Source organism: Leucoraja erinacea, chromosome 20 (genome assembly GCF_028641065.1).
Source record: "Leucoraja erinacea ecotype New England chromosome 20, Leri_hhj_1, whole genome shotgun sequence".
NCBI classification, from domain to species: domain Eukaryota; kingdom Metazoa; phylum Chordata; class Chondrichthyes; order Rajiformes; family Rajidae; genus Leucoraja; species Leucoraja erinaceus.
Genome location: NC_073396.1, coordinates 9,751,121 through 9,766,577, shown reverse-complemented (window position 1 = coordinate 9,766,577; position 15,457 = coordinate 9,751,121). Strand labels below are relative to the sequence as shown.

Genomic DNA, 15,457 nt, shown 5'->3' with positions numbered 1-15,457 from the left:
AGGCCTATAAAACTAATAATACCTTTTGCGACCGGGTCTTGCAGCGATTTTTCGTTAATGATTTACTAGGCTGAACATGTGCGATTAGTACAGCCTAGTAAAAATCGCGTTTTAAACCCGCCCCCTCCAAACAGCGCCAAAATCGCGGACGTGGCTGAGGGCAGATTCCCAATGACGATTCAGGTAGGTTTTGTAACATACCTAAATATATTAAAGTCTTCCATCCCAACCATATTCTGCTCGATGCCCCATCAAGAATTGTTCAACCAGGAGAATTACTGATATCTCAGATAAAGGAAGGCAGTTGATGACAATCAGCCGGATGTATATTTTCCAAGTACAGGCCATGTGCGGCTGTAAAACTTCATGAGATTCACAGCTCTTCCCCCAACACTTCAAGAGAGACTCATGCCTGTGGCTGCAATTGTGCCAAAGTCAAAGAGTTCTAGAGCATGGAACCAAGCCCTTCAGCCCAACTTGCCATCACTGACCAACATGTCCTATCTACACTAGTCCCACATGCCTGCGTTTGGCCAAAATCCCTCTAACCTGTCCTATCCACGTACCTGTCAAAATGTTTCTTGATCATCGCAGTTGTACCTGCCTCAACTAACTCCTCCGGCTGCCTGTTCTATACACCCACCACCTTTTGTGTGAAAAAGTTACCCCTTGGATTCCTATTAAATGTTTCTCTCCTCTGGTGGATCTCTTCCTACTAGAACTCGCTAGAATTTAGGGAAATTGAGGGGGGATCTTATAGAAACTTACAAAATTCTTAAAGGGTTGGACAGGCTAGATGCAGGAAGATTGTTCCCGATGAAGTCCAGGACAAGGGGTCACAGTTTAAGGATAATGGGGAAATCCTTTGGGACCAAGATGAGAAAAGCATTTTTCACACAGAGAGTGGAGAATCTCTGGAACTCTCTGCCACAGAGGGTAGTTGAGGCCAGTCCATTGGCTATATTTAAGAGGGAGTTAGATGTGGCCCTTGTGGCTAAAGGGGGGGTATGGAGAGAAGGCAGGTACAGGATACTAAGTTGGATGATCAGCCATGATCATATTGAATGGCGGTGCCGGCTCGAAGGGCCGAATGGCCTACTCCTGCACCTATTTTCTATGATTCTATGATGCTATGATGAGCAATGCACCCAGGCAGTGTGAAGGTGGAGTCTGGGACATTATCTGTAATCAAACCAGCATCTGCAGTTCTTTCCAGCACACATTGTAATGCATGATTCTGTGAGTACAACATTACGAGACCGGTCTTACTGTCTCTGATGCCGTTGTTGTTACCTTCTCCCAACTAACAATGATCTATTCTACATTTTCCTTGATCTCCATTCCCTTTGTTCTGTTTTCACACTATACTCGTCCTCATCTATGTACCTCTCTCTCCCCTGACATCAGTCTGAAGCAGGGTCTCAACCTGTGAAGGCACCCATTCCTTCTCTCCAAAGATGCCCCCTGTCCCAATGAGTTATTTCAACATTATGTGTCTATCTTGTTTAATCCAGCATCTGCAGTTCTTTCCTACACACTGTGACACTGTTACTTGACTTGTCCATGGAATATCTCTGCCAATATAGTTAAAAGCCTTAAGGAATCTATGATGAGGACTTTGTAAGTTCAACTAGCTGGGAGCAACTGTGCCACCATTGAATCCATTGTCTTTGATGATGCTATATTAACCTCTTCAATGAGAGGATATATAGACAAGGATTTGGTTTAGTTTAGTTTAGTTTAGTTTAGAGATACACCGTGGAAACAGGCCCTTCGGCCCATCGAGTCCACACCGACCGACGATCCCCGCAGGTAGACAAAAATGCTGGAGAAACTCAGTGGGTGAGGCAGCATCTATGGAGCGATGGAATAGGTGACGTTTCGGGTCGAGACACTTCTTCAGCGATCCCCGCAAACTAACACTATTCTACACACTAGGGATAATTTACAATACTAGGGAAAATCCACGCAGGTCGAGGGGAGAACGTACAAACTCCATACAGACAGCAACCGAAGACAGGATCAAACTCGGATCTCTGGCGCTACAAGGCAGCAACTCTACCGCTGAGCCACTGTTCCGATTTCTGTCATGGCAGAAGATTTTGAATTAAATTAATAAGTATTCTGACAATTTACCTGACTGTTTTAACAATGTCCTTTGAATTGTAAAAGTGCAAATGTAACTCCTTCAGTTTAGGAAAATGAGAGAGAAAGCAAGACATTAAAGTGGTTTTGGTTTAGTTTTTTTTTAGAATATATACAGTAAATACTATACTTACTATGATATATAAGTGCATACTTACTACTAAACTTAGAATATATACGTGTGACCAAACACAGGGAAATTTAGTTTAGAGATACAGTGTGGAAATAGGTTCTTCAGCCTAATGCCCCTGTCCCACTTAGGAAACCTGAACGGAAACCTCTGGAGACTTTGCGCCCCACTCAAGGTTTCCGTGCGGTTTCCAGAGGTTCCCGGAGGTGTTCGTCAGTCTCCCTACCTGCTTCCACCATCTGCAACCACCTGCAACCTCCGGGAACCTCGCGGAAACCTTGGGTGGGGCGCAAAGTCTCCAGAGGTTTCCGTTCAGGTTTCCTAAGTGGGACAAGGGCATTACGATTCTGTGCCGATCAGCGATCACCCGTACACTACTTCTATCCTGCACACTAGGAACAATTTACAGATGCTAATTAACCTACAAACCTACACGTCTTTTGAATGTGGGAAGAAACCATACCACCCTGAGAAAACCCACCTGGTCATGGAAAGATGGTACAAACTCCGCACAGACAGCAACTGAGGTCGGGAACGAACCCGGGTCTCAGGCACCAGAAGGCAGTAACTCCACTGCTGCGCCACTATGTTGAAATATTGACTAGTTAAGGAAAGCTAACATGGATTAGTAAAATCTTGTTTAATAATCCTCATTGTCAATTGGGGACCAGTCATTCCTAATCTGTGCTCTTCAGAGACTTATAATGAGCAGACACCTCTGAAGCACTGGAGAGATGTTACCAGGTTAAATGGCCTCTGTAAAATTGCCCCTTATGCGTAGGGAGTGGATGAGAAAGTGGGATAGTGAAAAAGTGTTAACAGCTGGCCTCGGGCAGGGGGTGGGGGCGAACTTACTGTTTCCATACTTTATCTCTGAACTAAACTAAACTATTTCATCAATGTTGTGTCAATTATACATGGCAAATAACCATGTAACATGTTCCACAGCTTATTAATTTTACCAGTTCACTTTAAAATATTATTGGGCCATAAGTTGACAAGCAGCCCCTCTTGAAGGGAGTTCGATTGGAAAATTAAAATGAGAGTATTTAGGACCCCTCTAGTGCTGGCAAGATACAGTAACACCTCAAATTTATGCTGGAGACAATGGGGGAAGATCGGTGATCACACACATATTTTTGGGGATTGGCTCAAATTGTACCAATACTGGAGAGACATCCAGGTAGAGATTAAATTAATTCTGGGAGTGGATCTACCTTTGGAACCGGCTTGTTTCATATTAAGAGATACTCCAGCAGAGACAGATATTCAAAATCAGAAATATCTGTTTGGGGTGATGCTGTTGATTGCTAAAAAGATGATAACAGTGCTATGGAGAAAGGAAATGCCACCAAATGTTCAACAGTAGAGGGAAAGATTGAAAAATGTATACTTGATGGAAAGTATGACTGCTAAACTCCAGTTGAGGACTGATGCCTTTAATATTATATGGATGTGAATGGATGAGCTTGCTCTGGTGCCTGTGAATAAGATGCTTTTATGATAGAATGTTAAGAGGATTTGATGCTGTGCTAATAGCGGTTAGGTTACAGAGTTAGTTACAGAGATAGGTTGAATAAGTTAGGTCTTTATTCTCTGGAGCGCAGAAGGTTAAGGGGGGACCTGATAGAGGTCTTTAAAATGATGAGAGGGATAGACAGAGTTGATGTGGACAAGCTTTTCCCTTTGAGAATAGGGAAGATTCAAACAAGAGGACATGACTTCAGAATTAAGGGACAGAAGTTTAGGGGTAATATGAGGGGGAACTTCTTTACGCAGAGAGTGGTAGCGGTGTGGAATGAGCTCCCAGTGGAAGTGGTGGAGGCAGGTTCATTGGTATCATTTAAAAATAAATTGGATAGGCATATGGATGAGAAGGGAATGGAGGGTTATGGTATGAGTGCATGCAGGTGGGACTAAGGGGAAAAAAATTTGTTCGGCACGGACTTGTAAGGCCGAGATGGCCTGTTTCCGTGCTGTAATTGTTATATGGTTATAAGGTGATTTGTATTTTGTCATTCTGCGACTGTCTTTTGTCTGTTTCTTTGTTTTGTCTGTTTGTGTATTTTGTTATGTCAATAAATGTTAAGTTCAAAAAATATATATTGTGTACCAAAATAATATTAAAATAATCCTAAACTATGATTCTTGAAAGAAACACAGTGGCGCAGCGGTAAAAATTGCTGCCTTACAGAGCCGGGTTTGATCCTGACTACAGGCCGCTATCTGTAGGGAATTTGTACGTTCTCCCCGTGGCCTGCATGGGTTTTCCCTGGGTACTCCTGTTTACTCCCACACTCCAAAGATGTGTGGATCTGTAGGTTAATTGACCTTGAAGTGTCCCTAGTGTGTAGGATGGTACGGGGTGATCACTGGTCGGCACGGACTCGGTGGGCCGAAGGGCCTGTTTCCACGCTGTATCTCTACAGTAAAGACATTTAAAAATTGATTCTGAACATTTGGTTCACAGAAGAGTTAATTTTAATCTGAGTTTGTCAGGTTTTTGGTGTTGCCGTGTAGTGCTACTTTGAAGAGGTGTGGTACAGTATATATCAAATTTTACTTTGCCCCAAGAGCAAAACAGCTCATAATCTTGGCCAATCATACATGGCCAAAGATGTGATACAACAATTTTCTTTGCTGAGTCACCAGGCCACAGGAGATAATGTGCATCTTCTGAGCAAGATCTGCTTCTTCTCGTGTTTAAGGCGATTAACATGCATTTCATCAATTAAACCATATCCCCTTTTCTGTGTGCCTGTGTGCACATGATCAGAGAGAATTTGTTTATCGGTGATGTCCACCCTGTATCAAGTGGCTGTTGTTTGAGCAACATGTTTCAATACTTAGAAGCTAGATTAACTGACAACTTTAAATAAATGCCTGAGGAAATTTAACGTTACAAATTCTCCAAGTTCGTGTTCAAGCTTATTGTCAAATACAGGAGTGTGGTGAAGTACAGGTACAATGAATATCCTTCTTTACAGCTACATCCCAGACACACACGGGATTCGATAAGCACAGAGAAAAATTAAATACACATAAACTCCACTTACAATTCTAAAAGAAAGAAGACTGCATGGAATCAAACTAGTCATTAGCGCAGAAACTTAATTAAAAAAAAGAAAAAAAGCACGTCCATCTTAGTACAAGAGTATTGTTGTTCTCAAGGTGGTGTTAGGGTTATAGAATCATGGAGTCAAAGAGCCATACAACGGCGGAACAGGCCCTTCAGCCCAACTTCTCCATGCCGACCAAACCCCATCCACACTAGCCCCATTTGCCCACACTTGGTCTACATCCCTCTAAATCTCTCCTTTCCATGTACCTGCACAAATGTCATTTAAATGTTCCCAAATATGCGTGAGTAACTCAACAGGACAGGCAGCATCTCTGGGGAACATGGATAGGTGACATTTCGAAGCGGGACCTGAAACGTCACCTATCCATTTCCTCCAAAGATGCTGCATGACCCACTGAGTTACTGCAGCACTTTATGGCTGATTTTTTTTGTGAGCCAGCATCTGCAGTTCCTTGTTTCTACATCTTTTAAATGTTATTATAGTACCTGCCCCAATTATGACCAATAGCAATTTGTTCCATTTACCCACCACCCTTTATGTGAAAAGGTTGCTCCTCAGGTTCCTATCAAATCTTTCTCTTCTCAACTTAAACCCATGTCCTTGATTTCCCTGCTCTGGGTAAAAGTCTATGCTTCACCTTATCCGTCCCTCATGAGATTTGTGCACCTCTATAAGATCACTCCTCAACCTCCTGCACTCCAAGGAATAAAGTCCTGGCCTGTTCAACCTCCCCCTATAGCTCAGCCCCGCAAGACATAGCAAAAGGTTATGTGGATTGTATAGGTTAAAGTTCAAGTTCAAGTGAGTTTATTGTCATGTGTCCCTGTATAGGACAATGGAATTCTTGCTTTGCTTAAGCACACAGAAAATAGTAGGCATTTACTACAAAACAGATAAATGTGTCCACATACCATGATATAAATATATACACACATGAATAAATAAACTGATAAAGTGCAAATAGCAGAAAGTGGTTATTAATAATCAGTTTTGTCCGAGCCAGGTTTAATAGCCTGATGGCTGTGGGGAAGTAGCTATTCCTGAACCTGGTTGTTGCAGTCTTCAGGCTCCTGTACCTTCTACCTGATGTTGTTTCAAGTACCTGACAGCTGTAAGAAAGCCTTCTGTTACGTCACCCGTGGCTATGGAAGCAAAATGGACAATTTCATAAGTTCATAAGTGATAGGAGTAGAAATAGGCCATTCGGCCCACCAGGTCTACTCCGCCATTCAATCATGGCTGATCTAGCTTCCCCTCCTAACCCCATTCTTCTGCTTTCTCTTCATAACCCCTGATACCCATAGTTCACAGTTTGATCATAGTTTCCCACAATGTCCCTGCATATGTTTGATCAGGTCCTGAAGGGTTGTCTACCTTAATGCATTTAAAGACCTCGAGACTCTTGTGTAATGTGGCCTTTTCTTCAATACATCACTATTAACTTCCCTATTGACATCTTGAAGAAATGAGACTCATCCTATCAGGCAAAGCAGAACAATTCTTAATGTTCACGAAGGAACTGCAGATGCTGGAAAATCGAAGGTACACAAAAATGCTGGAGAAACTCAGCGGGTGCAGCAGCATCTATGGAGCGAAGGAAATAGGCAACATTTCGGGCCGAAACCCTTCTTCGGACTGAAGAATTTTGATCTTCTTTTGTTGACGTTTTACAAGCATACAGTGCAACATAACATTAGAAATTAAACGTTTCAGAACCGGGTGAAGGGTGGATAAAGATATTAAATAGGTATATCTCTTTCAATCTCTTTCTTTTTATTTCCTTTCCTTTTCTCTATCTCTTTTTTTTTTCTCTTTTCTTTTTTCCTCTCCATCCCCTTCTACCTTTTCTTTGGGCTTTTTTTTAAACTATCTCAAGAACTAACACTATCATCAGTGCTTATGACACTCTTCTCTTCTCTATCTTGGCTTGTCTCATTTTCTGTTCTATTCTGTTAAATTTGAAACAAGAAGTTGTACATGAACTGTAATATCTCAGTATGTATTAGGTACTTATGTACAACATTATTGTACTTCTAATAAAAAATATATATTTTTAAACTTCCCTATTAAGTTCCCATGAGTTGTGAAACAAATGAAAAATTGTCTACCATTCGTTCCCCAAAGTACAGCAGTGAATTTATATTAAAACTAGGTTGCCAGATGAATAGTGCTTTACACAGGCCTAGAGCAGTGAAAACCCTGCGTAAAATATGTCTCTTTTTTTAAGATAGGACCGACGTCAAGCTCAACGAAACATAGAAAGAGAAAAATAGGTGCAGTAGGCCATTCGCCCGTCCAACCAGCACCTCCATTCAATATGATCATGGCTGATCATCTAAAACCAGTATCCCGTTCCTGCATTTTTCCCCATATCCCTTGATTCCTTTAGCCCTGAGAGCTAAATCTAACTCTCTCTTGAAAACATCCAGTGAATTGGCCTCCATTGCCTTCTTTGGCAGAGAATTCCACAGATTCACAACTCTCTGGGTAAAAATGTTTTTCCTTATCTGAGTCCTGAATGGTCTACCCATTATTTTTAAACTGTGACCGCTGGTTCTGGACTCCCCCAACATCGGGGACATTTTTCCTGCATCTAGCTTGTCCAATCCTTTTAGAATTGTATATGTTTCTATAAGAAACCCTCTCATCCCTCTAAATTCCAGTGAATCAACACTGAGCCATGGATCTTAGCGTTTTATTTATCCCGAATGAAGAATGTACATGAGGCAACTGTGAGGGAAAGATTGTTTCTTTATTGAAGCAGAAGAAAATTTTATTGAAATTTCAGGCGAAATTACCATACAAAGTGAATTATTGCACCACCTTTATTTTAGCATGATTTGAACCGGGTGTTACACAAGTTCATTAAGCACACAGAGGGTATTGAGGCAAGGATGCATGTTCTCATTGCACTTCGTGAAGATGGTGGAGGATGCAGACGGATGCAGATCTAATGGTATTGGGAGGAAAGAGCTCCTGCGACTGCCAAGAAAAACTTATATGCAGCTTCATGAACCTCGGGAGTGAAGCCGTCTTTGAAGAGAATGGCGAGCTCAACGAGGAAGGTCTGGCCCAGAAGCTGGAAAAGAAAAGAACAATTATTATAGCAAATATGAAACAAAACTAGAAATCGAAACCCCAAACCCTCCAGTGATCTCACAGGTAATGGCATGGAATGAGGTCATTCGGGCCATTGAGTAGATGCCACCTCCCAGTGGTGCAAGCGAATTAGCCCTCTCCTTTTTCCCTGCAATCCTATAACTTATTCTGCTCCCATATGTCCAGCAAAGCCCCTTAGATTCTTTTTGCCAACCCATTGGGTAATGTACAGTAGCTGATTAACTTGTAGCTACAGAAACCTGAAGGAAACTCTTGAAAGATAGCAGCCAAGGCCAGGATTGAACCGTCGTCTCTGGAGCTGTGCAGCAGCCACACCAACCACTGCCACACTGAGCCGCACAATTGACACAGGACACGTTGCTGCAGCTGATGAATGGTGAATAAGGATTAGTGATTCAACATTCCACTCAAGTTCCTACCTTGAAGTTTTGAGTGTCTACTCCGATGGTTTGATGTTTCTTGCTGAGATCATGGAAGGCTTTATCCAGTCCATCGAGGTGAGCGACTGCCGTTTCCAGAGCCCCTGCAACTTTGCGTGCATGACCTTGAACGCCAGCGTCGGTGGCTTTGAAATGATGATTGAAGCTGCCAAACAGCCTGGTCGTCCAGGGATAGACTGTGAACACCCTGGAGGGGAAAAGCAAAAGTCATCGAGGGGTTTGTAAAAGATTGGAATCCATTTAACCCTCCCGGCTCATCATTGGGTCAATTTGTATCATGCTAACAACTGAGCATCCATTGAGCTGACTGGAACCTCCGTGTCCTGTTGAATACCAGCTCCCTCAACCTGTAACAAGGTTTATGAATGCATTAAGAATGAAAGAACCTTCACTGCAACCAGACTTGAAAATATAATGCACAAATTAAACTTATATCAAATAGACATTTTCATCATACCTTTCTAGGGCTTGGGCAGTTATCGCTTCCTTGCTTAAACGCTTCCAGATGTCCTTAATGATCAGGGCTTCTTTCTGTGTTATGTTCACCATTTTGGAGGTTAAGATTTCACTGCCACTTCTTGCACAGGATAGCTGTGTCGGTCTGGAGTTCTGCCTTCACTTTTATAGGCTGCAGCGGAGCTCATCTTTGACCAAGACCCGACTGTAATAGGCTGACGGCTTGTGGGCTGAACCCACTTTCCATCAATAGGCTACACCGAGCGTCAAGATAAACACCTGCTGTTTGTGCTTCACTCCCCCCCTCCCCCCCTCCCCTCCAACACAAAGCACAACCCAATTCTGCTGAATAATATCTCAAGGCATTCACTTTTAAACTGTACTATCCTCTCCTGAAGTTCAACATTACATTTCCATTTAGCACCTACATTTCCCCTTTAAACAGAATAACTTTCAATAGGTGACATAGTATAATGAAAACTACAAGTTTCAGGTATGGGTGAAAGATGATTCAGAATATAAATAATCAATCTCCTTGTGGCATCTGAATAATCTCCCTCCTGCTTCCCTTCTTCACTTATTCCTTTTTTTCACTTTTTCTTTATCTGTTTTTCACTCGCGTTCACTAGTCTATCCTTCACTTTTCACAACCTATTTTTCCTCTCTCTTCTCACTTCTCTCTTTAAAAAAAAAAGGAAGTTGTACAGAGAATGTAATATGTTAACAACATTTTTGTACCAATGTACTGTACTTACTTCTAATAAATAAATAAAATAAAAAATTTTTTAAAAACTTTCAATAGGCAGAAATATATGCATTCTGATGTTGAAAGCAAACCCTCACATTGTGTAATATCTTATGAGCAATATGCACCTATATGTCTAGTTTATTTTAGTTTAGTTTATTTATTATTGCCACATGTGCCGAGGTACAGTGAAAAGTTCTTGTTTGCATGCTACCCAGTGAACAAAATGACTACACATGAATACACTCAAGGTGTTCGCAGTGTACTGATGAAGGATAAAGGGTACCACATTTAGTGTTAGATATAACATTGAGTCTGATTAAAGATATAGGATTTTGCTGATGGGACCTTTTACTAGCAGGCGGTTTTAGAAGGAGGTCTGACTAAGGGTCTCGACCCGAAATGCCACCCACTCCTTCTCTCCAGAGAAGCTGCCTGACCCGCTGAGTTACTCCAGCATTTTGTGTTCACAGATGGTTTTAGATCAAGTTCTGCGCTCTAAGAGAGTGTTAATTAATAAACCGCGGAGAAAAATCTCCCAGCAAAGAGTGACTATGACCTCAGGTCCACGTGTTGAAAAGTGATACTCAAAGTAGAACCAGTATCTTTAATCCAAGAAAGAAAAAAGAAGATTTGAGCTGTTCGGCAATGGTAGTTTGAGAAACTGGAGCAAAGGACATAGCAGTGGGGTGACATTCACTGGATTCTAGAAAAAAAAGTGCATGTTTTGCTTCAGAGGCACAGAATTGTAAACTCTGTATTACCAGAGAAATTAAAGACAGTATTAAATTTAAGGCAAAGGCATCAAAAGAAACCTTGACAAGCAGTAAATCCCTATGACTAGGCGTATCTCAAATTCAGGGAATTGATACTTAATGGGAAAATGGAATTTGAGGTGCAACTTGCAAAAATGGATTCTAAACACATCTGTCGGTCACCATCTGTAAAAAGGAAAAGGCCTATTCGGCCAAATGCATGTTTTATTACAAACAGAGTGAAGGGATTTAAAAATGGGGAATATTTAAATAATTACATTATAACGTAATTAATAATTGAATGGAAGAAGAATAAAGTAACTACTTTATGTTCATGTTCCACCAGAAAAAAAAAATGAGAGAACCAAGAAACCACGTGAGTAAATAGATTGCAAAAAAAGTAGTAACACGATAGTACTGGAAAGGTTAGACCCTAAAATCGGACACATTCCAGATGATTAACCTTTGTGAGGTTTCAAAGGGAGATCTAAGGAGATAGAGGATGTTATGGTTAATATTGAACAGGGTTCAGGGCTTCTAGTGTTGCTAGTTTATACTGAAAATGGACACAAAATGCTGGAGTAACTCAGTGGGACAGGCAGCATCTCTTCAGAATTCTGAAGAAGGGTCTTGACCAGACCACTCCTTCTCTCCAGAGGTGTTGCCTGTCCTGCCGAGTTACTCCAGCATTTTGCGACTATCTAGGTTTTGTGGTGTGTTGGTTTATCAATAGGCTTTTGATAAGGTTACATGCAGGAGGAGGTGAACAAAAGGACACAAAGTGCTGGAGAAACGCCACATGGCAGGCAGCATCTCTGGAGAACATGGACAGGTGACGTTTCGGGTCTAGATCCTTCTTCACTCAAAATTGGAGCAAATGGAATTAGGGACAATATGCTTGTTTAAACTGAGTGTTAACAAAGAAACATAGACACAGAAATTGGATGCAGGCTTAGGCCACTCGGCCCTTCGAACCAGCACCGCCGTTCAACATGATCATGGCCAGGCTCGGAAATCGCTATCAAAACATGTGGGGGACACAATTTCTTGGCGGCCGTGCTCGTGCATGCGCACACACGCGAGGCTTCGGCCGTGGGCCCTGTGGACGGTAACATCGGGAGCTGACCTGGTTGACTGGGAAGCGGTTCCCCCTTACCCTACCACCCTCCCCCACATAGAAAAACTAAGGAAATCTCCAAAACAAAATGTTAAGACAAACTAAAATTAAAAAAAGATTGAAAAAAACGGAGAGACTGTAGGCAGAGGCTGCCAACAACCCGGCGCCCCTAGTGGAACATCCAAAAGGGTTGTTTGTAATTTAATCAGCAGTAAGAAAGGAAAATGTTAGCATTTATTTAGAAAGGGCCAGAATACAAAAAACAAGGATGTAATGTTGAGGCTTTATAAGGCACTGATCAGACTGCATTTGGAGTATTGTGAGCAGTTTTGGGCATCATATCTGACAAAGTATGGGCTGCTCATGGAGAGGATCCAGAGGTACTTTATGAGAATGGTCCTGGGGATGATCGGGTTAATTTGCGATGAGCGTTGGATGGTTCTGGGCTTGTACTGGCCGGAGTTAAGAAGGACGAGAGGACTCTTCATTCAAACTTACCGAACAGTGAAAGGCTTGGATAGAGTGGATATGGAGAGGGTGTTTCCATTAGTGGGAGAGTCTAGGACTAGAGGCCATAGCCTCAGAATAAAAGGATGTACCATTAGAAAGAAGATAAGGAGGAATTTATTTCATCGGAATTTGATGAATCTGTGGAATTCGTTGCCACATACGGCTGTGGAGGCCAAATCATTGGGTGTTTTTAAAGTGGAAATTGACAGATTCTAATGGCCCTGTCTCATGGTGTGAGTCCATGAGTGATCCCGAGCTTAAAACAAATCAAACTCTTGGTAATCACGTAGAATTAACGCAGCGGGAACGTCGGAACTCGTAACGCTAACGGCAGGAACTCGGGAAACTTGTTAACTCGTGAAACTCTTTCAACATGATGAAAGATTTCCACGAGCCAAATTTACTCTTGAAGTAAAGATTTTAAACTTTTAAACTTGTTGTAAGAACGTAGTAGCCCGTGAGTTTACCGTAGTGACTCGTGCTTCTACCGTGCGCACTCTTTAACTCAACGGGACAGGCAGTATCTCTGGAGAGAAGGTATGGGTGATGGGATGAAGTTTCCAAAATTCTGCTGTGTCTTTGTGTTACTCCAGCACTGTGTGTTCACTTTTTGTCAACCAGCATCTGCCCTTTCTTGTGTATAACATTATTTGTATCCGTGGCAGCTGATTGTCGCCCCCTTCAGTTTCCCAGGGGGTCGGGAAGGGACTGGAGTTGGGAGGGAAAGGTGGGGGGGGGAGTGAGGTGTAATATATGAAACACCAAAACGGACAGCAGAGATGTCTTTGCTATACTGCTACAATAATTGGACTATTGGTACGCTGCTGTTTCCTTGACTATGGTCATGTGAAATGACTCTTGAACATTTAATATATTGACGATGTCTGGCAATGAATCTCACTCTCTCAAATCTGTAGAGAGACACGAAAAGCTGGAGTAACTCAACGGGTCAGACAGCATCACTGGAGAAATGGACAAGGCGACTGCAGACTGCAGTATGAAGAAGACTCTCGACCCAAAATCTCGCCCATTCCTTTTCTCCTGAGATGCTGCCTGTCCCGCTGAGTGATTACCCCAGCTTTTTGAGCCTTTCTTTGGTTTAAACCAGCATATGCAGTTCCTTCTTGCACCTCTCAAATCTGTGCCATTGTTGAGTACTCCAATTTTTGTTTGAGTGAGTTAGATCATGGTTGGTGTCATGGTACACCAGTCATTGAAAGTAGGCATGCAGGTGCAGCAGGCAGAGAAGAAAGCGAATGGTAAGTTAGCATTCATAGCAAAAGGATTTGAGTATAGGAGCAGGGAGGTTCTACTGCAGTTGTACAGGGTTTTGGTATTACTCCAAATCTGAGGAAAGACATTCTTGCCATAGAAGAAGGTTCACCAGACTGATTCCTGGGATGTCAGGACTTTCATATGAAGAAAGACTGGATAGACTTGGCTTGTACTCACTAGAATTTAGAAGACTGAGGGGGGATCTTATAGAAACTTACAAAATTCGTAAGGGGTTGGACAAGCTAGATGCAGGAAGATTGTTCCCGATGTTGGGGAGGTCCAGAACAAGGGGTCACAGTTTAAGGATAAGGGGGAATTCCTTTAGGACCGAGATGAGGAAAACATTTTTCACACAGAGAGTGGTGAATCGCTGGAATTCTCTGGCACAGAAGGTAGTTGAGGCCAGTTCATTGGCTATATTTAAGAGGGAGTTAGATGTGTCCTTTGTGGCGAAAGGGATCAGGGGGTATGGAGAGAAGGCAGGTACAGGATACTGAGTTGAATGATCAGCCATGATTATATTGAATGATGGTGCAGGCTCGAAGGGCCGAATGGCCTCTACTCCTGCACCTATGTTCTATGTTTCTATATTTCTATGATCCATTTACAATGGGAAAGGTGACCACCATGTAAACAGGCATTTATGATGGCAGAATGCTTTCATGTAGGAATTTCTCCTTCGTGTTTGTAGTTTCTCTCACGATATTTAATTTAGTTTAATTTAAAGATACAGGGAAACATGGAAACACACAAGCAGGCTCTTCGGCCCATCAGGTCCGTGCCGATCCCCGCACACTAACACCATCCTACACACACTTGGGATAATTTACAACTTTCCCAAGCCCATTAGCCTACAAATCTGTACGTCTTTGGAGTGTGAGGGGAAACCGAAGCTCGTGGATGAAACCCCAGTAGGTGATATGGAGAACATACAAACTGCGTACAGACTGCGCCCATGGTAGGGATCGCACCCGGGTCTCTGGCGCTATAAGGCAGCAACTCTACCACCGAGTCAGGATAGTTAAGAGGACCCTAAGGGTATTCTCTGTCATCTTGCCACGGACATGCGTGACATGGTTCATGGTTCGTATTCTAAAATTTGTGCACGTTTAATAAATCAGCAACAACAAACTCTAAAACATGGATGGAAGTGAATGTTTATATAGCGCTCAGTTTTACCAATTTTGCCAAAGTTCATTATTGACAACATTTAAAAGATTGACGCGAGGGAGCAAAAGCAAACGCAATATATGCATTCAAAGGAATAATGATTTTATTAGCCGGCATTTTGAGAAAACAGGCAGGTGGGGATTCGAATGATGATCTTGCTGTCTTCCACCACAGTTGTTTGACTGCATCTCCCACACTCCAAAGACATACAAGTTTGTATGTTGACCAGCTTTGGTAAAAATTATAAATCGTCCCTAGCGTGTAGGAAAGTGTTAGCATACAGGGGTGATTGCTGGTTTGCATGGACTTGGTGCGCCATAGGGCCTGTTTCCGCACTGTATCTCTCAAGTCTGAAGTCTAAAGATTGTTTGCCCAGTTTTTACCATCAGACATTTCTTTATAATTAGGTGACTGGGTATTTAAAGCTGCATTGGTAACTCAGTTTTGGAAAACAAACAAATATTTAATGCATAAAGCTTGATTTGAGTTATAAGTCTTGACATTTTGTTGA

At 42.2% G+C, this 15,457-nt stretch overlaps 1 protein-coding gene across 1 annotated transcript in view; it reads right to left on the bottom strand.

The window, feature by feature from the left end:
* Nucleotides 1–8,091: 8,091 nt before the first annotated feature.
* Nucleotides 8,092–15,457, bottom strand: part of LOC129706749 (hemoglobin subunit beta-like) — a 129,182-nt gene continuing 121,816 nt past the window's right edge. The window contains exons 2-4 of the mRNA XM_055651200.1: nucleotides 9,376–9,513; nucleotides 8,898–9,105; nucleotides 8,092–8,437 (exon numbers count right to left, since the gene is read on the bottom strand). Coding sequence (XP_055507175.1) covers nucleotides 8,309–8,437; nucleotides 8,898–9,105; nucleotides 9,376–9,467 — 429 coding nt within the window. The 5' untranslated portion in view covers nucleotides 9,468–9,513 and the 3' untranslated portion in view covers nucleotides 8,092–8,308. The remainder of the gene's footprint in view (nucleotides 8,438–8,897; nucleotides 9,106–9,375; nucleotides 9,514–15,457) is intronic.